The 24,793-nt window shown below is 61.2% G+C and overlaps 1 protein-coding gene across 2 annotated transcripts; it reads right to left on the bottom strand.

The window, feature by feature from the left end:
- Positions 1 to 2,103: 2,103 nt before the first annotated feature.
- SDK2 (sidekick cell adhesion molecule 2) lies at positions 2,104 to 21,452 on the bottom strand. 2 transcript variants are annotated; one of them, XM_030506401.1, is made up of 43 exons: positions 21,407 to 21,452; positions 19,985 to 20,132; positions 19,100 to 19,233; positions 18,114 to 18,225; positions 17,780 to 17,970; positions 17,533 to 17,616; positions 17,268 to 17,462; positions 17,001 to 17,117; positions 16,713 to 16,880; positions 16,101 to 16,203; positions 15,723 to 15,899; positions 15,500 to 15,636; positions 15,188 to 15,335; positions 14,977 to 15,117; positions 14,702 to 14,883; positions 14,498 to 14,613; positions 13,574 to 13,769; positions 13,273 to 13,371; positions 12,919 to 13,110; positions 12,719 to 12,840; positions 12,542 to 12,651; positions 12,303 to 12,453; positions 11,979 to 12,216; positions 11,740 to 11,855; positions 11,467 to 11,656; positions 11,171 to 11,269; positions 10,727 to 10,921; positions 10,422 to 10,623; positions 9,966 to 10,069; positions 9,811 to 9,881; positions 9,590 to 9,725; positions 8,845 to 8,901; positions 8,481 to 8,582; positions 8,208 to 8,323; positions 7,548 to 7,734; positions 6,968 to 7,105; positions 6,730 to 6,891; positions 6,477 to 6,602; positions 6,043 to 6,207; positions 5,572 to 5,712; positions 4,771 to 4,909; positions 4,305 to 4,431; positions 2,104 to 3,302 (listed from the first exon to the last, which is right to left on the bottom strand). In XM_030506401.1, exons 3-43 carry the CDS (start codon positions 19,152 to 19,154, stop codon positions 2,949 to 2,951), a joined length of 5,961 nt encoding a protein of 1,986 aa, XP_030362261.1. In that variant the 5' UTR covers positions 19,155 to 19,233; positions 19,985 to 20,132; positions 21,407 to 21,452; the 3' UTR covers positions 2,104 to 2,948. The 2 variants fall into 2 exon arrangements, with proteins under 2 accessions (XP_030362261.1, XP_030362262.1); XM_030506402.1 differs by lacking the exons at positions 14,498 to 14,613; positions 14,702 to 14,883; positions 14,977 to 15,117; ... (11 more) ...; positions 19,985 to 20,132; positions 21,407 to 21,452 and having other exon boundaries at positions 13,593 to 13,615.
- Between the last annotated feature and the right edge of the window lie 3,341 nt (positions 21,453 to 24,793).

The raw sequence follows: 24,793 nt of genomic DNA on the forward strand, positions 1-24,793 counted from the left end.
ATAAATCACGGAATTCAGCCCAGCTCTGCAGGTCACAACCCTCATTCCCGGCACATAAACATCTTCCCATCACAGCAGAGGCAGCAAGCGGGTACCGCTCCAATGCTGCCCATCCACACAGCAAGGTCTGGGGATGCAGCTTCTCTCCTTTGGACTCCTTGGCTCGCCCAGCCCTGATAAGCAAGCGGAGCTCTGCCCTTGGCTGAACCACAGGGCTCTACCAAGCAGCAGTCAGGGGATATGCCAAGGCCAATTCGGTCCCCAGGGACTGATTGCTGCCGACAGCTCGCCCTGCACAGAGCTGGCAGTGCAGGCAGGGTGCAGGCAGCACAGACCTGCCTGGAGGGACTTTAGGAAAGAGCTGTTTGTGGCAGCAGTGTGGGGAAAGAGGTGGCTGTGCTTGGCAGGGAGCACAGCATCTTCCCCTGCAAGCCCAGCCGGGCCGGTTGTATCTGTGCTGTGGGGAAACTGAGGCAGCATAAGTAAGCAGGAGCTCCCACTGGTGCCAATGGCACTCAGCCCATCTCTGCTGTGCCCACACTGGGCTTTGTGCCCTGAGCAGCTCCTGGACCAACCCAGGGAGGTTCCTCGGGAGCAGAGAGAACCCATAGCCATGGTGGGATGTGGGATCTGCCACTTCCTTGGGCGCTGCATCCTTCCACTGTGGGAAACCACAATAGAACGCGCTTGTCCCAGGTTTGCAGCTATCACTGCCACAGGGCCCCGGTGCTCTGGCCACAGCCACACGGGTGGCCTCACCTCCCGGCACGGTGCCAGCTCCAAACCTGCTGCAGATGCTGCTGCACCCTCCGGCTTCTCCTCCTCAGGGATGGAGATAAGCTGGATCGGGGCAGGCAGCAGGGCTTGGGCTCTGCTCTGCCCTGGCTGCTGGGGCTGCAGCGTGGCGCTGTGCTGGGGAGCACATGTAGACCCCACACAGGCACCTCAAGCATCCTTCACACAAGGAGCATCCCTCGCATTAGGAACATCCCTTGCACGGGGATTATCCCTTGCACAGGGAGCATCCCTCACACGGGGAGCATCCCTCGCACTGCTCGACTCCCCAGACCTGCTCTGCCCCGCGCCTCTGGTGGCTCCATGTCCCAGCCCTGGTGGGAGGAAGGTCTCTCTTGCACAAACCGGGACGCCTGGGGCTGGAGCTGAGCTGCAAACAAGGAGCAGGATTTGTCCCCGTTCTGCTTCCATGCAAATGCCTCCACCCAAGCAGGGCATTGGGGCTCCCTTCACTGCCCAGGTTGGGGACAGGCACTCCTGGGTGCTGTGCACCCTTCAGCACCAGCTTCCAAGTAGGTCAGATGAGTCACCTGCCAGACATGTCCTCTGCTCCTCATGGCCCAGGGCCACCATCATGTGCCGAGCTAGGGATGGTGCTTTTGCTGGTGCCTTGTTGGCAGTGATGGCACCACAGCATCCCCTATTTCTCTCCAGCCCATGGGATGGGTGAAGGGGGCTTTGGCACTGGATCATACACCCCCAACACCAGCTGATCCCCCAAAACACTGCCTCTGGCAGCCCCAAACCTTTGCCCATACCAGGGTGAGGATCTGGGCATGTGCCTACAAGCCCCTGGTCGTGGTAGCCCCCAGCCAAAGCAGCTGGAGCTGCCACCAGGCTGAGCCTCCACCCCCTATCTCCATCCCCCCCTTAGCTCCATCCCCACGCTGTTTGCTGCCGGGGGGGGTGACGGGTGATGGAACCCAACCACATCACCCGGATTTTCCTGCCAGGCCTGAAGGGCAGAGCAGGCAGCGAGGGTGGCTGGAAACCACCCCAGGAGAAGCCTCCAGTGCTGGTGATGCCAAAAGCATTCAGTGCATCCATCCGCCTCCCTCATTCCCTATCCCACCACCAGGTCCCCCCTTTCCCTCCAGCTACAGACCCCAATGGGACAGAAACATGCAGGTATAGATCCATCACTGCTCCCCACACCATTCTGAGCTCTATCCTGGCACCGCACCTCTGCCTGGCTCCTTCCATGGTGCCGCAGGGCTGACACAAGCCCATCTGGGACAGCAGGACAGACTGACACATCCCGCTGGCCCCTTCTCCTCCACAGCAGGGTGACAGAGAAGTGAGACACGCTGATCCTCAGGCTGTTTATTGGCATCTCCCTCGGCTCAGCCTGGCTCAGCAGTAGGCACTGCAGGGGTTTGCTATGCAGAGACCACCAAAACAGCCCCAGACCCCCCTGGGCATCACCACCCATCGCATGTTCCTTGTGCTCCCTATGCACAAAACCCCATTAAGAGACCCCAAACCACCAGCAATACAGAGGGGGGGGCTCTGGCTGCTGCATCGCCCCATCTGAGCCTCATCCGGGGTGCAAAATCAGGGGGGGTCATCAGCACCATGTGCACCCCGGTGGGGCACTGCTGGGGTTCAAGTCCTGGGCACCAACGAAAGGAGGAATCACTTGTACCCTGGGTTCCTCGCACGGTGGGTGCCCCCCAAAGGCTGGGGTCTCATATCCAGAGGTTTTGAGTTGGGGTCTCTCTGTGTCACCAGCACTTGTCCCCACGTCCTGGGGGGACCACAAGCAGAGGGGCTGGGGTTTGGCACGGTGAGATCCCAGCACCCCACAGGGACCCCAGCACAGCAGATTCCAAGGGCAAAGTCCGGTGCAATCCTGCCGGCACGCCGAGCATTCCCACCCCTCCTCGGCTGAGCAATCCGTCACACAGACACAGCTTTGGCCAAAACAAGGAGCTGGGCTCTGCTCCGCAGGGAAGGCGCTTGGCATCCTGCTCCGGCAAAGTGAAACACCCGCCGTGGCACCGAGCCCCGGGGCCCTTCGGCCTCTTCCTCCTCCTCCTCCTCCTCCTCGCTGCTTTATTCCTTAATTCCTCAGGTTTTCCTTTATTTTTTTCCTTTTTTTTTTTGTTTAATATGTATTTTTCTCTCTCCTGTGTTTTGCTTCTGTTTAAATATCAAACGAAAGAAGAAAACCCGGCGATGGGAGCTCTGGAGCCGGGGGCCAGGCTGCTGGGCGGGCGGTACAGGGTCCCGGGCTGGCTGGGGGGGTTGCCGGGGGTCTGGGGGGTGGGAGTCCTGCTGGCTTTGGGCCGGAAGAGGCTGCCCTGCTGCGTGGAGGTGCTGTTGGACAGGGCTGCGGGGTCGGGCTCCCCGGAGTCGCTCTCGGTGTAGCTGTACGCCTGCGCCCGCGAGATGCCCTTCTGCTGCCGCCGCCACGAGTTGTAGTACGTGGGGTCGCTGATGTAGTGGTTCACAAAGGAATGGGCTTTCTGGTGACCCGGGTCCACCTCGTACTCGCTGTCACTGCCCTAAAGAATGGGATAAGAGAATGAGCACAGAGTGAGGGGGCATCGCCCACCGACCCCAGAACAGGGTAAGCTTTCCCAGTGCTCTCTTAGGGATGCTGGCGAGCACATCCCAAAAGACTTGAGGGGCTGAAGGGCTGCGGCGCCGCTGGGGTGTTTCTGCTGCTTTCTAAAGCTAAATAGAACCCACACAAAAGGGTCGTGGGGCCCCTCGGGGGGTCCCTGGGGCCGCGCTCCCCCCACGCTGGCGGGAGGGTGTTTTTGGGAGGCGCTGCCTTCCCGCTGGCGGTAATTGGATTCAGCCTCCTCGTTGCGCACAAAGGGCCCATTGAGGGCGGTGGGGAAGCTGCCCCGCGCCAGCGCCAGCTCCCGCCGCTCTTCACAGCTCCTCAAAGAGCCACTCGAGCCCCGCAGGGGCAGCAGGGACCGGGGCCGGCATCTGCAAAGCTACAACCGGGGCAGGCAGCAAGGGGGGAGCCCTGGGGCTGGGCACCCTCCTGCATGGGGACAGTGCTGGGGACACCCAGGAGCTGCCCTTGGGGTTCAGCCTTGTGTTTTCACTCAGCACCCAGCATCTACCCCGGGGTGATGCTCCTGTGGCCTCTGTGGGAGCTGCCCATGGCCACAGATGCCCGTTGCTCCAGGATGAGACAAAAGTGCCATTTTCCAGGGTTGCCACCAGCAACCGGGCAGCAGGACAGGCCCCAACCCTGCTGCCCTCCAGTCCCCTGTCCCCAGCAGCCCTGGGGGCACCCCACAGTGCCACAGCCCCAGGGCTTGTGCCAGCTTTGCTCCGGCTCCATGTCATGAAGCCACGGGCAATGCTGCTGCCTAAAAAGCAGGATGGGGCAGCAGAGCAGGACTGGCATTGCTTTTCCCAAGTGCTCAGCAGGATCTGCGCGGCGGTGGGCAGAGAGCAGGGTTGATGCTTGGGGAGGGCTCCCAGCGCTGACCATCCTGCCCTTGTGTCCCCATGTCCCACATCCCCATCTCCTGAGTGGTCACCTGAGAGTCGGAGACCTCGGAGGGCTTCTCGGTCAGGCTGCTGCTCTCGGCAGGGATCAGGTCGTTGTACTTGGTCACATCCTCATCCGAGTAGTGGAGGCTGCCGGGGCTGGGCCGTGGTGGGGACCTTGGGAAGAGGGGGATGCTCAGTGTGGATCCCCCCCTTGGGGCTCTGCTGCATGGGGATGAGCCCAGCCAACCCCTGGGACAGGCTCAAGGAGCACCCCTAAGCCATGTCCTGCCCTTGTCCATGGGCTCTCAGGGATTCCCAGCTTTTCAGGCTGCTCAGCATCCTGGCACAGCAGGGCTGGTGCAGTGGCTGCAGCATACGGCAGGGGGAATATTGGGCAGAATGGGGTCACCCCCTTAGGTGCCAGCCCTCCCCAGCCCCATAACCATCCCATAATGGACCAGGTATGAAAGGTCCCCCCTGCTGAAGGAGGGGGCTGTGGCAGCGGCTTCCTACCGGGTGTAGATCCCGTTCTTGCGGCAGAAGGAATTCTTGACGGAGAGGCGCCGGTTGTTGAGCTCCAGGGCTGGGAAGCTGCCCTCATCCAGGCTCACCATCTCGCCGTGGTTCAGGGCCGTCGCCTTGGAGCTGTTCCCTGGGGAAAGGGATGCTCAGGCTCCCCCAAAACCCTCCCCAAGCAGCACAGCATTGGGGGTACCCAGAGAATAGCCCTAGGAGGGATGTGCCAGCTCCGATGTGGACAGACCACAGCTGAGCATCAGCCCTGTGCCAGCGCCGCGGCCGTGCCGAGCCTGCCTGCTGTGGCTCTCACCCGCCCAGCCCCACCGCCTCCAGCTCCCGGCTCTGTTTGCTTAATGGGAGGTCTGGATTTTCCCCACAATTTGAGCCCTTGACACAGCTAAGCAAACAGAGCCGTGTTTGAGTAATCCCAGTGACCTCTGCCGAGCCCCTGCTGGAGGCTGCCCTGAGCACTGCTCCATCCTGAGCTCCCAGCGCTCTCCGGGAAGCCCAAAGCATCTTTATGGGATGTCACAGGCAGAGCTAAGCCCTGAGGCAGGATCCCACCACACCACTCACCCCAAAGGCAGGCAGGGAGGCTCCCATGGGGTCATAGAATCATGGAATGGTTTGGATTGAAGGGACCTTAAAGCTCACCCAGTTCCAACCCCCTGCCACGGGCAGGGACACCTTCCACTAGAGCAGGTTGCTCCAAGCCCCTGTGTCCAACCTGGCCTTGGGTCAGGGCTCTGCACCCCAGAGGGTCTCATCACCACCCACCACGCTCCTGGTGCTCACCTGAGTCTGACTTCTTGGCGTACTTCTTGCTCTGCCCACGGATGATGAGCACAAAGACGAGCAGGAGGATGAAGATGAGCCCTACCAGGGCGATGACCACCAGGAACCACCACTCCTCATAGAACGGGTTGGCTTTCTGGGCTGGGGCACAGCAGGGAGGATCAGAGAGGGGTGAGCATGGGAGGCAATGGATGGGGAGACCCTGCTGCAGGGCATGGGGTTACACTGGGGAACTTTGTGAGGGCGGGATCCACGTGAAGGAGCAGGTTAAAGGGGGATAACAGAGGGATCTGCAAGGGGAGTGCAGGCAGATGTTGTTGGCAGCAGGATTTGGGGCTCTGTAGGAGCCAGGCAAGGTTGGAGAGATGGATTTCAGTGATGGCCATAAGAACAGAGCATCACTGAGTCTGCCCCTCCTCACAGGGGTGACAGCATCCCCCCGGGACACCCGCATACCGCCCCACTGGCTACCTGACACGGAGGGGGAAGGCGTGCTGGGGGTCCCGTAGCCATAGTCGTTCACAGCGATGACACGGAAGTCGTAGCTGACCCCCTGCTTGAGGATGTCCATGCTGAAGGTGTAGGAGGTCACCTCCTTGGGGATGTCTTTGATGAGGATGTCCCAGAGCCCCTCATCTGGAAGAGAGAAGGGGCTTGGGAGAAGTGGGGCTGCAGGAACATCAGGACCTCTATGCCCATGAGCATCAATGAGTGCTGCTCCACTGCTCACCAGCCCCTTTCCATCAGCCCCAGCGGCGTGGTCCTCATGGAGACACCCATGTCCTAATCCCAACCCATCCTGTTGGGTGGCCTGGGAGATGTCAGCGCTCCCTGCCTCAGTTTTCCCTTCTCCTGAACCCAAGGGCATCGCAGTGGGGATGGAAAGCAGAGCGGAGCTGCAGTACCTGAAGGACGGGCTTCAATGACGTATCTGGTGATGGGCCCTTGGCCGGGGTCCCCGCTCGACCAGTGGATGGTGATAGCTGAGCCATAGCGGGAGATGAAGGGTTCACCGGGGGGGCCGGGGGCACCTGGGGACCAGAGCAGAGCTGGAGGCATGGGGGTACAAACCCCACACCCCATGCCAGCCCCGGTGGCAGCGGTCCCCATCGCATCCCCCCCTTCACCCCAGCACAGCATCCCACACATCCCCCCTACCTTCCCCCGGCCCCGTGGTGATGTTTGCCTCAACATCTGGCCCATAGGCGAAGGTTTTGGCCCGGATTCGGAACTGGTACGTGACGCCCTCAGCCAGGTCCTTCACCTTCATCCACAGCGGGCTGTTCCCCTTCACGTCCACCGTCACGATCTTACTGATGCCTGTGGGGATGGAGGCTGAGCCGGGTCCCCCCCAGAGCCCTCCCAGCTCTCCCCAGCACCCCGGCCATGCCCTCACCATCCACGGGCATGCAGGGCTCATAGACTAGCCTGTAGCCCTCCAGGATGCCGTTGGGCAGCGGTGGTGGCTCCCAGGACACGTTCACTGATGTGGTGGTCAGCTCGCTGAACCGGATGGATCCCGGGGCGCTGGGAGCTGTGGGATGACAGTGGATGGGGCCAGCTCAGTGCTTCCAGCACCCAGCCAGCCCCTCTCCCTATCTCCACCCTAATGGGGCTGGAGCACTCATTATCACCATCTCACACCACTCTGCTATTCCCATCCCCGCAGCAGCAAAGACCCTGCTAGGCCACCACACATGGCTCAGGGGATAAGTCTCCTTGTCTCTCCTCCTGAGACCTTCACCCTTCTCAAATCTCAGCCAAGACCTTCATCTCCATGTGCCTCCAACCCATGAACCCTCTGGGATGTCTGGTGTCTGCTTGGGAGTGGGAGCTGGACCGCAGCTGGGATGAAGGGGCATCAATCGAACATCACTAGAAGCTGGACCCATGGAGACAGCTCCCCATGGAGACCAGGGTAGGAGGGTGCTGGTGTGACCACAAAGGCGGGGGGGGAGCCGTGCCACGGGCCCCACCTGCCTGCTGCGTGCGTCCCTTCACCGGGGCGCTGCGGGGCCCGTCTCCTGCAGCGTTGAAGGCGGCGACGCTGACCCAGTACGAGGTGTACCCCGTCAGGTTCTTCAGCTTCACCCCGCTCTCCGGCAGGAAAAGCGTCTTCACCCGCTCGCTCCCGTTCTGGCGCTGCGCCTCCCAGAAGTGGATCTGCAGGAGGAGGAGAAGCGGACACCGAGACGTGGGTGATGCAGGGATCCAGCCCGTCTCACCTTCCCCAGGCCCTGTGAGGGTGCTGAGGCGCTGGCACAGGGTGCCCAGAGAAGCTGTGGCTGCCCCATCCCTGGCAGTGTTCAAGGCCAGGTTGGACACAGGGGCTTGGAGCACCCTGCTCCAGTGGAGGTGCCTGAGGCGTGGGGCTGGATATCCCGGGAGCATCCCGGCAGCATCCCAGGACCGAGGGCGCCACCTGCCGCCCTGCGGCCGCTTAGCACCGGGATGGGACTCCCGGTATCTCCCCAGACTCCCACCGAAGCGCACAGCATCTCCCGGGGCACCCAAAACCTCCTCAGATGCAACAACACACACAGCATCATCCAGAGGAGGTCAGCACCCCACCAATGACACCCAGCATCCCCCCCAGGATCCCAGCACCTTCCCATGTCCCGGCTCAGTGGCGGTACCTTGTACCCCTGGATGTCCCCGTTCTGGCTCTCCACGGGAGGTGGCTCCCAGGTCACATCCAGCTGCGTGGCCGTGGCCGCCTGCACCGCCACGTTCCGCGGTGCACCCGTGGGCACTGTGCCGAGGGAGGGGACAGTGTCACATCCCTGCAGGACCAGGGAGCCCCCCTTGGTGCTGAGGTGCATCCCTTGCCTGGGCACACATATGGGAGCACGGGGCACTAGAAGAGCCAAACCCCATCCCTGCAGGAGCATGCTGTGCTATGGACTCACCCGCTTCACCCACAAACACCTCCTGGGGGGGACTGGGGGGGCCCTCACCCACCGCGTTGTACACGCTCATGCGGATCTCGTAGCGCCGGTGCTTGCTCAGGTCTGCGGGGAAAAGGGGTGAGCGGGGTCCCTCCTGCTGTGGGGTGGGTCCTGAGACCCCCGGGGGACCCAGCAGAACCCCCCATCGCTGGGGAAAAGGGGTGTCTCCAAGGAACAACAGCAGAGGAAAGTAGAGGTGTCCCGGGGCACAGGGATTGGACTCACCCCACAGCACAGGCAGGCAGAGGGGAGACACACACAGAGGGTGGCAGTGGGGGGACATGCAGGGGGATGGCACGGAGGGGCAGGGGGAGCAGTGACTTACTGTCCAGCTCGTACTGGGTGAGGGACACCTCGCTGAGGTTGTGCACGGCGTAGACGGCTGGGTGGCACGGGGCAGGGAGAGCAGCAGCCGGTTAGTCCCATGGCACGGGTGGGCTCCCACCCCCGAGCACCCACCCCCGAGCACCCACCCCCGAGCACCCACCCCTGCACAGTTCCCACCCCTGAAAGGGCCCTGGCACCCTCAGATGCCAACGGGGATGTTACAGCACCGGGGAGTCACAGGGTGACACAAGCTGGGTCTGGGCATCTGGGGCTCCACAGGGAGCAATTGAGAGTGATGGAGGGGACAAGGTTCTGCCTTGGGCTCTGCCCTTGTCACTCGTGCCGCTGCTGCCCCTGGAGTGGACCCTATTCCCTTTGGGATCTGAGTACAGCAGCACACCCGAATACACACAGCAGGACATCACAGAGACACCCGTGTTAGTTGGACACACGGACACCCACACTACAGGGACACAGAGCTGAGCACAGCGGAACTGAGCCAGCAACATCGCAGACAAGTGTGTTGGGGACCATGGACCTGGTGGTACGAGGAGGCGGGTGACAGCTCCATGAGGGATACCCTGACCCTGACATCTCCAGACTGGTACCCAAGAGCGACCATGGAGTGCAGGATGCTCCATCCTCCACCCGCCATCACTGGGTCACCCCCAGCCCCACATCCCCAGGCTCGGTCACTCCCAGCCCCACGTCCCCCCAGGCTCGCTGGGGCCAGCAGCACTCACGGGTGAGCTGTGCCCACGTGGCGCCGGGGTTGCCGATGCCGCGCAGGGTGACGCCGCGCAGGCTGTCGTACACCAGCTCGCGGTACCGCAGGAGGAAACCCAGCAGGATCCCGTTGATCTTGTCCTCGGCTGGGGGCTGCGTGGGAAGGACAGTGAGGGGCTGCTCCCAAGGGGGCTGGTGGCCCATCCTGTGACACCCCACATGGCAGAGCGGACAGTACCTGCCAGCGGATGAGCACGGACGTGGTGGTGTGTGGGGTGACGGAGAGGATGGTGGGAGCTTCCTCGGGGGCTGTGGGGGAGAAGGGGGTGATGAGGCTTCAGGGATGCCCAGGGAAGGGGGGAACCCCCTCTCCCTGCCCCAGGAGGTGCTGACCCGCCTGCAGCGTGGTGAGTGACTCCGACTCCTCGCTGTACTCGCTGTCCCCAATGTCATTCGTCGCCTTCACACGGAACTTGTAGGAGGTGAAGGGCTTCAGCCTGTGTGGGGACAGTGAAGCCACTGGGTGACTCCATAAACCACCCTTCATAGAATCAGAATGGTTTGGATTGGAAAGGACCCTCAGATCACCCAGTTCCGACCCCCTGCCATGGGCAGGGACACCTCACACTAGGCCACATCACCCAAGGCTCTGCCCAACCTGACCTCTCACAGAGCACATTGGCCAGCGCTTCCCAACCTTGGTGCGAGCACTTCTCATCAGATGGGGAAACTGAGTCACAAGGCAAAAGCCCAAAGCAGAGCCCATCATAGAATAGTTAGGGGTGGAAAGGACCTTCAGATCACCCAGTTCCACCACCTCCCCATGTCCCCACATCACCCATATCTCACCTATCCACGACGAAGGCGGTGGCATTGTGGCTCACGGAGGCGGGGTGCAGAGCCCACTCGCCGTCGGGCAGCTCGCGGCTCTGCACCGTGTAGTAGCGGACGGGGGAGAGCCCATCGCTGCCCGGCTGCCAGAACAGCAGCACGCTGCGGGCACGCACCTCCTCCTGCTGCGCCAGCGGCTTCCCGGGGGGCTGCGGGCGGTCTGCGGGAGGCGAGGGGCTGGGAGCACTGAGGGCACCCCATGGACACCCCATGGCACACCATGGGCACAGCACCATAGGCTGGACCCCCCCTTGCCCCATTACCTCTCTTTTCCGTGGTCACCACGAGGGCTTCGGCCGCCTCACCCCAGCCCTTGCGGGTCTGCGCCGCGATGCGGAACAGGTAGGTGGCCTCGGGCTGGAGGCCGGTGGCCGTGTACTGCCGGGCGCTGGGCTCCAGCACGTCCACGGTGGCCGCATTGACCGCGGTGGTGTTGAGGTGGTGGGTGACCTGGTACGCTGCCGGGGAGGGAGCGGCAAGTGGGGCTGGTGGAGGGGACACCATCCCGGGCTGCTTCCTCCTCCATCCTGCCCATGCGCTGCCCAGCATTGAGGGGGTTTGGCTCCCTGCACAGGGGAGCTCACACGCAAACACCGGCCCTGGGGTCTGAGATGCTCAGGGAGCTGGGTTCTGCCTCCCCATGGTGATCCCTGCACCTCTCTGCACCACATCCCAGCATGGCACAACCGGGATGGCTCCCCACCTACCCAGGATGATGCCATTGGGCTCTGCAGGAGGCTGCCAGATGAGCCGCACCAAGGTGGTCCTCACTTCGGGGAAGAGGATCCCCACGGGGGGCCCGGGCACTGGAGGGGAGAGATGGGGTTCACCAGGGAGTGCACAAGAGCGTGCAAAGTGCCAGGTGCCATCCCCTGGGAATAGGGAGCCCTGGGTCAGGGAACAGAGGGATCATGCCAGGAATGGGATGGAAAGGTCTTAGGCACCATGGGGACCTCCAACACCCCATTCAGGGGTCTCTGCCCACCAAGATGCTGTCACCCACCATCATCCAGTGTCCGCTCGAGGACGGGGGGCCGGCTGGGCACCCCATCACCGATCCTGGTGAAGGCCAGCACACGGATCTCATACAGCGTGTACTTGCCCAGCCCGGTCAGCTGGGCGCTGCGAGAGGCATTGCCCTCTGCCAGCCAGAACTGGGCACGTCTGTCCGAGTCCTTCTCCTTGTACATCACCTGCAACAGATCCGTGTGACACGGCCAGCCCTGGGATGGAGCTGGCATCATCGCTTGGAGGTGGCACAATGGTAGCAGCTTACCTTGTAGCCAAGGATGTGACCATTGCAGTCTGCCTCGGGGATGTCACTCCATTGGACCAGCATGCTGCTGGAGGAGGTGGCCACCACCGACACGTTGCTGGGACCAGAGGAAGGCACTGGAGGGGGTGATAAGAGTAAAAGTCAGTGGTAGATCTGGCTGGAATTGGTGCCCAGTGCCATGGGGTGGGTGCCCAGTGCCATGGGGTGGGTGCCCAGTGCCATGGGGTGGGCAGCGGTACCTGACTCCCGGGTGCGTCCCACCACTGCATGGCTCCATGGCCCTGAGCCGATGGCGTTGAAGGCTTGGACCTGCACCCGGTACTCGGTCCACTCCTCCAGGTCCTCGATGGTGTATTCCCGCTCCACACGGTCATGGATGACGTGCAACGCCGGCTGCCCTCGCCCGTCCGAGCGCGTGTACCGGATCCTGTAGCCCACTGAGTCGGGGTTCCCATTGTACTCCTGTTCCAGGAGCGGCTGGTCCCAGCCCATAGAGATGGCACCATCAGTCGTGATGTCCCACAGCCCCGTGCCCATGGACATGAGCCGTGGTCCCCCCTCACCATCCAGCGCAGCCACAGGCTGGTCTCACTGGCCGTCCTCAGGGTGACGTTGGTGGGTGCCATGTCCGGGGGGGCCTGCAGGGTCTGGATCCTCCGGGAGGGCAGGCTGGGAGGGCTGGTGCCCACGATGTTCACCTGCCGCATGCGGAAACTGAGGAAGGAAAAGGGGGGTCATGGAAGGGGACAAGGGGGGCTCCGGCCCCTGGGGAGGACATCACAGCATCGCCCTGGCCACTTGCCTGTAGTAGGTGTAGGGCTTCAGGTTGGGCACCTCCATGGAGCGGGCATCGGGCTCATTAGCCAGCTGATGGACAAGCGCCCACTCTTCAGCCTCACCGCTCTGGCCTACCTATGGGATGGGAATGGGGTGAGCTGCCCCCCAGCACCTCCTCATCCTCCCCTGAGCTGCCCCATACCTGTGCCTCCACCTGCCAGCGGGAGATGGAGGTTTTGCCATCGTAGCCTGGGCGAAACTGGAGGGTGACGGAGCGGGGCCCGATGTTGGAGATGCCCAGGTTGGTGGGGGCCCCGGGGAGCTCTGCAGGGACAGGGCAGGGTGGGTGGCACTGGCCGCTTGCCCCCAAGCCCATTGGCACCCCTGCACTGCCACACTCACCTGGAGGCACCCCCGAGGAGATGGTGGAGGAGGAGACCTGGCCCTGGCCCTTGGAGGTCATGGCAGCCACCTCGATGGTGTAGGTGGTGAGGGCGGTGAGGCCGGTGACGCGGTACTCCAGGGTGACGTTGGGCAGGTAATGGGTCACCCGCGTGTTGGTGCGGTTGTATTCCTCCCAGGAGATCCGGTAGCCTGGAATGCACCCCATGCTGTCAGCCCCACTTCATTGCCCACCCCAGGGAGCTGAATGGGGCCAGGAGGAGATGCTACAGGGTGGGAAGGGGACCAGGGTGAGATGCTGCGGGTGGGAAGGGGACCGATGCAGGAGCAGGGTACCCGCTGATGCTCCCTTACCCGTGAGGATGCCGTTCTTCTCCAGCGGCTCCTGCCAGCTGACCTTCAGGGACGTGTCCAGGATGTCACTGAAGCTGAGATGTCCCACGGGACCAGGCACTGCCCAAAGACACCCAGGTTCAGCACACAGCACCCACAGGACACCCACAAGGAGCGAGCATGGAGGAGACTCCCATCGGACAGGGCTTCCCAGGGGCTCAGCAGCATCCCATTCCACATCCCCATGGGCACCCCCAGTGGGATCAAGTCCCCCCATCCCAGGGCCGCTCGCATCCCATGGGAACACGAAGCCTCCCCGTACCATCCTCGTGGGTGCGCACCAGCTGGGGGGGGCTGCGCGGGCCGTCCCCCGGCGTGGTGAAGCACAGCACCGAGGTGAAGTACTCGGCGAACTTCCGCAGCCCCGACACGTATCCCACATGGACGCTGTCCTGGAAGTTGGGCCGCACCGTCACCACCGTCGCCTCCTCCTCGTGCTCCGGCTCCCAGGCGATGAGCTGCGGGGAGGAGGAGTTGGGATGACGATGCGGGTACCACCAGTTGGGATGACGATGCCGGGTACCAGCATCCCCACCATAGACATCAGCACCACAAACACCATCCTCCGAGCACCTCCGGCCTCCTCTTATTTATTCAGAGTTGATTAAATATCAATTAAGGGCGCAGGGAACACTTGATGCTGTTAATGGTGCGTGTTTACCCCTCCGAGCCGATGCGGAGCTTGTGCTGTGATTAACTCCCATTGATAACAGAGTGTAATCGCCTGTGTTTAGGAGGGATGTTTGGGCATTTAATTGCCATTGTGCGAGATAGCCTATAGCTACTTAATTAAATACTAATTAGGCCCTAAAAAATACTAATCAAAAATACTAAGTGGCATTTAATAAGAATGTTAAATATCTGCCTTGCTCCAGTTATCACATCCAGCGGCAATTAAATTCCTGAACTTCTTTTGAGTGGATTAAGAAACAAGTTTAATGTTTTTAATTCAATTTCATTAATGTAGATTTGAATTAATTGCAAATTTGGAATTAATTAAAGAGCAGGGGAGCTTCCGAGCCCATGCAAGTGTTAAATATCATCGGTAAATACTATTTTAACTGTCAGGCTGGAACCAGTTGAAGTCTGGGGGTTTAAGGAGGAGCTGAGCCAGTTTGTGCAGGTCAGATGGGGAGTTCCCAACCCTCCCTGTTTTTTGGGGAGACCCTCGGGGATCACTCCTCACCTTGTACCCCTGGTTGATGCCGTTGATGAACTGGGGGCTGGGGGGGTTCCAGGTGAAGCGGATGGTGGTGGAGTTGGTGGCCTCGGTCTGCACGTTCCCCGGGGGCACCGTGGGCACTGCCGGGATGAAGGCACAGCTCGCAGTGTCCACCACCCCCATGGCACATCCCGCTGCCGATGGGGTGAACGCCAAGGCCCTGCCTACCTCCCTGCAGCGTCCACTCGGTCACCTTCATGCTGTACACCCCCAGGCCGGCGCTGTTGTACGCCGCCACCTCGATCTCATAGTTGGTCCAGATGATGAGGTCCTCCAGGAGCAGGTTGTTGACCTCGGCGTTGGTGATGTTCTTGAACTGGTAGCCCACGGGCAGCCCGGCCAGGCAGTACCTGGGGACCAGAGGCCATCAGAGCTGCCAGTGTCCCCATCAGCACCCTGGGGTGCCAGGGATGGGATGCCTGTGCTCCTCCCTCAGTGCCTACCGGATGATGTAGCCCTTGAGGACACCGTTCTGGTGGCTCTCGGGGGGCGGCTGCCACTGGATCATGATGGACTGGTTGGTGCGGCCGCTGGCGATGACGTTCTGGGGGGGTGCAGAAGGGGGCTCCTCGGGCAGGGACACCCTGCAGGGGACAAGGCGGGGGTGAGCACCCATTGCTGCTGGGTCCCGCAGGACACCCGGCCACCACTCACCTCTCTGTGTCCTTGCTGAACTGGCCCCTGCCCACATCATTCACAGCACAGAGGCGGAACTGGTAGGAGCGAGCGGGCACCAAGCCCCGCACGGCCACTGATGTCACCTCGGGGTCCACGCTGGCCAGCAGCACGGTCCAGGGGGCATCTGTGGGGGGGGAAAAGGGGGCAGCGGGGTGGAGGACCTGACCTGCAGGATGCTGAGGTCCCCCAGCTCCACACAGCATCCCTTGCCCAGCATCCCGAAGCGATGCTGGAGCTCAGGCTTTGCCCGGTGCCAGCCTAGCCAGGGAGGTGGGAGCAGCTCCTTACTGTTCTCAGAGACCTCCACGACGTAGCGGAGCAGGGGGCTGTTGCCATCGAAGGGTTTGGCCCAGGTGAGGTTGATGGCCCGTTTCTCCAGGGGGCTGAGCATGGCCACAGGGCTCTCGGGAGCGTGGGGGAGCTGCCTGGACATGGGGTGAGGGATGCGGTGGTGATGGAGAGGGCATAGACTGGTGTATGGGATGCTGGCGGGGATGAGGGGGGGTCTCACCGGACACGGAGGTGGGCGCTGCGCGAGTCGTTGCCCCCGGCTGAGACCACCTTGCACGTGTAAGTGCCGATGTCGCCCGACCAGGTCTGGGAGATGTGGAGGGTGCCCATCTCGTCCAGGCGCACCCTGGAGCCGCTCTCCGTGCTCAGCGGTGCCCCGTCCTTCTCCCAGATGTACCTGTGCCGGGGGGGACACCCAGAGGTGTTGGCACAAGGAGAGGGGACCAGGGGGGTCCCACCATCGTAGCGGGCTCCCGGTGCGCAGGGCACCAGGTGGCACTGCAGGATCACCGGCACAGGGCTGGGGGTGGCACCCACCATCTGCCCGCAGCCTGGGGGTGCCGGGACCCCCAAACCCTCCCATCCCCATCACACACACCTCACGTCCACGCTGGGGTCGTGGGTGACCCCACAGCTCATCACAGCCTTGGTCCCCTTGATGACGCTCTGGTCCTGAGGTGGGTCAGTGATACGTGTCCTTGCTGTGGGGGGACAGAATGAGCCACCAGCACTGCTTGGAGGGGTGGCATCAGTAGGGACAGCCCATGTTTGCATACACACAAACCAGCCAGCCACATCCCAAAGCTCATCCCTAGTTCCGTGCTGCATCATGCATCATAGAATCAACCATGTTGGAAAAGACCTTCAAGATCATCAAACCCAACTGTTCCCCAGCACTGCCAAGTCCACCACTAACCCGTGTCACTAAGGGCTTCATCTACATGGTTTATAAACACTTCAAGGGATGGTGATTCTACCACTGCCCTGGGCCTGTTCCAATGCCTGACCACCCTTTTGGTGAAGGAATTGTTCCTAATGCTGTAGAATCATGCAATGGTTTGGGTTGGAAGGGACCTTAAAGCTCATCCAGTTCCAACCCCTGCCACGGGCAGGGACACCTTCCACTAGAGCAGGTTGCTCCGAGCCCCTGTGTCCAACCTGGCCTTGAACCCTGCCCCGTGCAGCAGAGCCGGGTGACACGGTGCCTTACCCCACACAACCAGGTCCGCGGACGCCTCGTCCACGCCGCGGGAGTTGGTGGCCAGGCAGACGTAGGTGCCGGCGTCGGCGAGGTGCGCGGGGCTCACGAGCAGGCTGCCCGACTCCAGCAGCGTGAAGCGCGGGAGCTGCACCGACCCGCTGGCCAGGACCCGCTCCCCTGCGCGACACGGGGAGCCCGTCAGCTCCATCGGTGGCCTGGTGGCCAGGCAGGGATGGGCAGGCAGACACAGGGCTCGGGTGCAGGCTTGTCTGCACCCCTGTGCCCCATCCCCTTCACCTTTCTGCCATGTGATGGCCGGACGTGGAGCCCCCGAGGTCTCGCAGTTGAGGATCACGGACATGCCATCAATCACCGTGCTGTCCTGGGGACCCCTGGTGATGTTGGGCGCGATGCCTGTGGGGCAGAGAGATGCACAACCCATCCTGAAGCCATTCCAGATGCCCAGCCAGGAGCTGACCCGCTCCTGGGGCATCCCATCCCCATATCCTGAGGTCCCTGAGCCCAGCCAGGGGGTCCAGGCGGTGGGGGGGGGCTGTCACCTACTGGTCACGGCCAGGTACGTGGTGGTCTGCACCTCGCCGGCCGCGTTGCGGGCGAAGCACTGGAACATGCCGGTGTCGTCGGGGACCAGCCCGCTGATCTGCAGGCTGCCGTCTGCCAGGAGCTGGAAGCGGGACAGCTTCTCCAGGTGGATGAGGGCAGCATCCTTGTACCACGCCATCTCGGGAGGGGGCACACCTGCAAGGACAGGGTCACATCAGGTATGGGACCACGGTGGCATGGGGAAAGCGTCTGGGGAGCAGCTCACCTTTGGCTTGGCAGGGGATGGCCACCACCTTCTCCATCTCAGCTGTGATGTGCCTCTCAGGCTCCTTGAGGAACTGTGGTGGCTCTGCAAAGGGAAACCCAGCAATGGGCAGGGCGCTGTGTTAGACCCAGGGCTCAAAACACCCCCAGTGACTCCCGCCTGTCACTTCCCATCCCAGCCCCAAGGGCTGAGACCACCCTCAACTCATTGCATGCGTGGTTTGGGCTGCCCACGGCCAGGTCCTCACCCATGACGGAGAGGAAGGCGCCCTCAGCCACTGCGGGCACGCTGCTGCTGCGCAGCACGGCCTCGCACTCGTAGTAGCCGCTGTCGCTCAGCACGGGGTTGAGGATGGTGAGCCGGCGGCTGTAGTCGCTGATGCCGCTGGAGAGGGGCACCCCGTCCTTCTTCCAGATGATGTGCAGCTTCATCAGTGGCCTGGAGGGGCCAGGAGCAGGTTGAGAACCAGCTGTAGCCCCCCATGGGGCCCCCCACATCCCTCCATCCCACAGAAGCCGTGGTGGGAAGGGAGCTGGGGATACCCAACCCTTGGAGATCCCCATCCCCATCCCGCAACTTGCCTGGCGTTGGCCACACACTCCATGGTCACCTCCGAGGTGCCAGCCACCACGCTGGTGTTCCTGGGTGGGACAATGATGGTGGGTGCGATGGGATCAGCCGGGCCACCCACATCTGGGAGAAGGATGTCAGAGAGAAGAGCATCAGCACCCTCTGCTCACCCCTGGGGTGCCCCCAGCACCCAGCAAGGCCAATGGGGCACCCAAAGCCCATCACGTTCGCATCAGGGTGCTTTCATAGCCCTCTCCTCCCACAGAAGCCCACAGCACCATCCCGGCCCCAGCCTGCGAGCTGGGGAGGAGGGAGAAGGCGAGTATATAAAGCAAAATGATTGCAACAATAAAAAACCCTCATGTAGGCGCTGTAAAAACACGATGGGCTTGAAAGCTGCTGATATAGCTGAATCCATAAACATGGGCTCAGGTTGTTTATGGCCCCCCGGGACGCCGAGGTACAGAAAAACAGATTAATGGGGTAGGAGGGGAAGGAGAATGGGGAGAGTCCTCCATGGAGAGGGAATAACCCCTCTATGGGGCAGTGGGATGGGAGTTCCAGGATTGGTGCCACTTTGGGGCATCTTCCCTGGGATGGGCTGTCACCCTTGAAGAGGGGCTGGGGACCCTCACCCAAGTGGACCAGAGGGGTGAACTACAGGGGTGTTGAGCTGATGGGAGCAACGAGGGCTGCGAGAGGAGCACGGGTAGGAGCAGGGCAGCGTGTCCCATCGGATGCACTGCAACCATCCCATCCCGCAGCCCGTGGCACAGCCGGATCCATCCCCAGCAGCAGGGCTGGAGCGGGAGGCTCTGCCCAAGACACAATTAGCGCCTGCAGCACAGCCCGAAGTGCCTAAATAAATTGTGAGGCAGCTAAAGTGTGAAGTCAGCAAAGCTGGAGCCTCTGATGAGATTTACTGCAAATTAAAGTGGGGGGGAGCCGGCGGCGCAGGGGAGCGGGGCCGGGAGGGGGGCACTGCCCCAGCACTCACTGGCCACGCTCAGCGTGATGGGCTGGCTTTCGTCTTGTTGTCCCCGTCTTGTCATTCACACGCCTGCACGTAGTAACGTCCCGCTCCGGGCCACCGTGGAGAGGATGACGAGGGTGTTCTCCAGTGTGATGGCTCTGCAGGGATGGGAGCACAACAGGGACACTGATGCAGTGAGATGGGACCCTCATTCCCAGCACCCACATGGGACAGGCACGACCTTCAGCCTTCGTCCCACCAGCACCAAGGCAGGGGTTCAGCTCAACCACTGGCCCCAGGCAAGTGCCAGGACCACGCTGAGCCCCACATCCCCCCCACACCCAGCAGAGCACATCGGACAGTGCAGATTAATAGGACCTTTTCTTAATGGAACGATCTAATCTGCCGGAAACATAAAATGGTTTGGGGAATATATTTTTTCTACCATTAAATATGAGATAAAGGAGTTTTATCTCTTCAATCCTGCTTTGCAAATAGAAAGGAGACCAGTTCAATTCCTGCATAATGTGGGTTACAAATTCAATTCCTGCACGCTGCATCTGCCAGCGCCGAGTTTGCAGCTCCGACAGCACCAGGGGCCTGATGCAGCCCCCTGCGGACACGTGTGCCGTGCCCAGCTCCATCCCCAGAGCCCACCTTTCACCCACCTTCCTCCCTCTTATTTTCACTTCTGTTCTAAATTCATTTCCCCAGCGACAAACAGAGCCATTAGTCGCCGAGTCTGTCTGTGGGTGTTAGCACGATGCGCTCGAGGCGTCTGTTAAACAGCCTTATTGCAAGGACAAGGGCAACCGAGGGAAACGCAGCCCCCCGGGGATGCAGGGCAGGATGCCGGGGGATGATGCTGGGGGATGATGGAGGGATGCTGACGGTACCGGGGGTACTCACATGCGGCTGCTGGGGGAGATCTTGCGGCCGTCACGGAACCAGGTGACCTGGGGCTGGGGGAAGCTGGCGATGCGGGGCGCGCGGATGACGGCCGCCTCCCCGTGCGACACGCTCTGCTGCGTCTCGCTGTCCTCGAAGCTCCCCATGTCTGCAGAACGGGTGGGAGAACCAGCTCAGCGGCTGGAAATGGACCCAGCAGGGTCCGGCTGGAGGCCACGGGGATGGGCTCCCCCAGGGGATGCAGAGGGGCTGCCCTAGGGTCTGCTCTCTGCTCCCCTCTTCGGTTGGCACAGGGCATGGGATAGTGCTGGGGTAGCTCAGACCCCATGGGCTGCTCCTGCACGCCCAGCACTGTGCCCATACCAGGATCCATCCCTGCAGCACCCGGATTGCCCAGCCCCATCGCCCACCCCGCTGCTCCCCACCAAGGATGGGATACAGCCACAGCAAGGAGGGCTCAATCCCGGGGTCCCCGGCGTCTCCCCCTGCCCCAATCCATGTCCCAGCACCGGGATCATCCTGGCATGACCTTGGATGGGGAACCTGCTGCCTCCATCCTGCCCAGTCATCGCAGGCTGGAAGCACACTGAAAGCAGAGTGAAGCAGGGGGCATGGAGAAGAAGGGAAGGGGGGGCAGGGGATTTTTATTGACTTCCCTTAATTGCTGTAATTAAAAACATGTAAAGAATCTTTTTTTTAATGACTTTGCCATTATCATTAGTTGTTAGCACAGCTGCCTTATTAATTTCTCATTAGCTTCTTGATTTTTCATTGCTCCTCAGGAAGGTGTTGAAGGGGTTGGGATTGGGGGTATCCCAGAGGGAAGGGGGGGACAGAAAAGGGCAAGTTCCCCAGGTACGGAGCCAGCTTCACAGCCCTCAGCACCCTTGTGTCCTGCTTAACCCCCCCAAGGTGCCTCTGTATCACCCCCCAGCACAGACCCCAAGGTCTGTGCTAGGGTCCATCCTGCTCAGGTCCATTTCTCCACAGGATGTGTGGCAGGAGCACCCAGGACCGAGCCACCCATCTCTGCTCCTGCACTGCCTGATGCAGCCACCGGCCCCGCGCTCCTGTTTGCCTTCAGTAACGATTATAAAAGGTGTTTGCTCTCAGAGCAGCCGGGAGGAGCGGGGCTGCTTCACACCATCAAGTGCTTCATCCCTCCAGGGAGCCAGAACTGTGTGCTCAGACGTGGCGCTGCAGGTTTCCCAGCCCTGGCACAATCTGCATTGCTTGTGGGGTGCCACCATGCACCCCAACCATGCACCCCAACCATGGAGTGGGAGCAGCAGAGGCAGTAACATCCCCATCCCTGCCGGCAGCTCCCCAGGGATGCTCCACACTCGCGTGTGCTGGCCATGGGCTGCACCAAGGCCGGAGCTGCCCTGGAGCCGGGTGTCCCCGCATGGGACTGTCACTTACATGCCACCTGCACCTCGGTCTGGCGCTGCAGCAGGGCTCCCATGCGGTTGCGGACGATGCAGCGGTAGAAGCCGGCGTGAGTGCGGTCCAGTGATGTGATCATGTACCTGCGGGAGACAGGAGCCACCTCAGCGGTGTGCGGGGACATCCAAGTCACCGTCACAGCCCCCAGGAGAGGCTGCAGGTCCTACATAAACCCCCATTTACTGCTGGAGGTATATGTGCAGGCATGTATGAGCATACACACACCTTGCCCATGCTGGGGGGACAACACAGTGTCCCTCGCTGGCCTAGAGTGACTGGTGGCCGTGCACATAGGAGGTGGTTTTGCTGCACCACACGTGCAGCGGGAGCTGGTGGCCATCAGTGACTCATGGCTGTGAGTGGGAGGCACTGGACAAGTGGCTTTGAGCTGTCAGAAGCAGAGGTGGCTGCTGGGGACACGGGGACCTGGGACCCGCGCCGAGCAGCAGGGACACACCAGGGTGTGCTGGTGTCCCTCAGCCTGGGACCCGCACGCAATGAGCTGCCTTATCACCCCCAGAGCCCGCTCTTATCAGCCGCCAGCGCCAGCACCCGATAAGCAGGTAAAGGGAATAACCACGTCTCAATTCACCCGCTACTCCCAAGCATCACCCCAGTCCCCAAGCTGGACCCCGCTGCCACCACACCTCCGTGAGCCATCCCCACCCCAGGAGGGATGCAAGGCTCCTGCTCCATCACCCCCAAACCAGGCTGGACCCCCCTGGCCTCGCAGATGGGCGAACCTCTTACGGGAATGGGTGGGTGCTGCAGCATCACCTTCCCTGGTGGGGAGTGCTCGGAGACAAAGCAGAAAGGCAATAAATAAGCAAGCTCAACTCTCCCTTGCCCAAATCTAATCTTGCATTAAAACATGCCGCGGGCTGTTTCGACAGAGCTTTGTTTGTTCTTTTGATAACTGAACATAAATGAAACTTCGGGAAGACACGAGGAGCGTGTCCCCTCTGCAGGGAAGCACAGCAGGACCTTGTGCCCACCTCCCTGCATGGAGATGGTGCTGGGGACACAGGGCTCCCACCTCACCCGGAGGCACCACCGAGCTGGGTGATCAACAGCAGGGCTGGCATCAAACCCACTGCCAACACACATCCATGTACATGGCATTCTGGGGGTCACCCATCCCTGTGGGAGAAGGGAGGATGCCATTTGGGAGCGAGTCCTTGAGTGTCATGGCTGATATTTAAAAATGATCCCCAGAGGCTTTAAGTAAGAGATTTCAATTCCAGGGAGCTGTCAGGCACTGATGCAGACACCAGGAATAATGGGCCTGCTCTCCTTGCGGTGTCCTCGTGAATAAATCACACCCCGTGACTCCTAAACACACACACACGCACATGGATGGACACGGATGCTCATCTGCCTGCTCAGCAGTGCAGGGACCCCCTCTGCATCCCCTCATCCCGGGAGGGGGCTGGTCCCAAACCCCCCATCCCAGCCCACAAGCCACCCTATAGGACCCAAACCAGCCTCACCCTTGCGGCCCATGCATGGAACACCCACCGATGCACAGCCCCACCTTGTCCCCACACCCTGGGAGCCAGGACACCTCCATGGGCACAGGCATCCTTCACCCCCCCCGCTGGGGACACCCCTGCAGATCCAATTAACAGCGCCTGCTCCACCGGAGCTGGAGGAGCTATTAAGGAGCTGAGCTCTTGCACACACCTAAAGCTGCTGAAAATAGCCCGGAGAAAGGAAATCAATTACCGGGCGGGCGCAGCCTGGCCCGCAGTCATTAACCAAACACGAGCAGAGACTTTGTTCTCTGCTTCCACAGAGGCTTTTATCCAAGACCACTCTGATTTGCTTTCCTTCCCCACCATGCAGGGCTGTGAAGGGGATGGTAACCGATTTCACCCCTGTGCTGCGGGCAGGAGGAGAGGTAAAGCCCCCGAGACTGAGCGAGCCATGGCCACGCTGCTTCTCCTGGTCCCACCACGCCAAGCAAACAGCTCTTCCACTGGATCCAGTCTCGGGCACAGCCCCAACCAGGTCTCTCACCCACCAACCAGCCCAGGGACACGTGTCACACTGTTCAAGCCAGGACAGAGGTCTGGCCGTGCTCCCGGTGCAGCCCTTGCTGCTGACTCGGCTGTTTCAGGGGTTGGTTTGTCAAGGCAGAGGTTGACAGGGCACCGTCTGCAGGGAAAAGCACTTCCAAAGCGAGGAATGACCCGTGCTTCAAGAGGCAGCACTGATGGAAATCAGCACAGCCCCGGGGTCAGGAGGGGGACCCGGAGCCCACAAGCCCCGTGCCAGGGGAGCGGTGGGTTTGCAGCAGCAGTTGGATGGTGGAAGGTTTTGGCATCAGATTGACTTGACAGATGGATGAGCTGCACGTTGGGAATGACGACCTCCCATCCACCCATCCCATCCCTGGATGGCACAGCACCACCATCAACCATAACCCCATCACGGCACCAGCATCACCAGACGTGTGATGGTGGGGCTGGTTGGTGCCACGAGGCCCCAGCCCCTGTGGCTCTGTTATTGTAGGGCTGCCGAGAAGCATGGGGCTGACGTTGCCGAATTATTATTAGACTGAGGGGGTGGAAAGGGGCCGGGAAAAGCATCAGCCAAAGGATTTGATCCATCAAATGGAAAAGCCAGACGAGTGCAGGAATCCGTGTGGTTCTTCCAACGCCGCCCAGTAACAGCAACAGCTGGATGGGATTTTGGATAGCAGCGCATTGGCATGGTCCCCTTTGATTAATATCCTGTATAACGACTAATTAATTCTAGAGGGGACATGCATCTGAACAGTTACTGTGTGATAATGAAATGTCAAGTGAGCATTAAAACACACTTAGCAAAGGTTTAACGACTCCCAGCATCCGAGCGGCGCGTCCCGGCACCTCCACCCGCCCCGCTGCCGCTCAATATGCTTTTAAACACCCGCCCTGGTATTCCATCAGCCCCCGTTAAGTGTATTATTGGATCTCAATTAGCTCCTGATTGGAAAGGACGCTGTTGTGACACACGTGGCCGGAGCGTCGCTGCTTCCCAGAGGGAATGGGAACTCGGCGGCGCTGTAAATCACAGCCTCAGTTGGCCAGGTCAGAACAATGAACCAGTTAATAATTAAAACCCATGTATTAATCTGCCACCTGCCTGCAGAGCAGGGGGAGCGAGGGCACAAGCCTCAAGCCATGTGAAGCATCCGGAAGGCTCCAGCCTGGCCCTCACCAGCTCAGCCACCACCATCCAGCTCAGGTGGCATCTTCAGGTCTGAGAACCTTCTGCTGGTCTCCTTCCCATGGCTGCTTGAGCCCACATAAGGTCCCAGCGTGGAGATCCCCTCCATCGCCTTCCTCTACCCTGCCAGCCACAATGCCCACACGGCTC

This window comes from Strigops habroptila, chromosome 14, assembly GCF_004027225.2.
Source record: "Strigops habroptila isolate Jane chromosome 14, bStrHab1.2.pri, whole genome shotgun sequence".
NCBI classification, from domain to species: Eukaryota; Metazoa; Chordata; class Aves; order Psittaciformes; family Psittacidae; genus Strigops; species Strigops habroptila.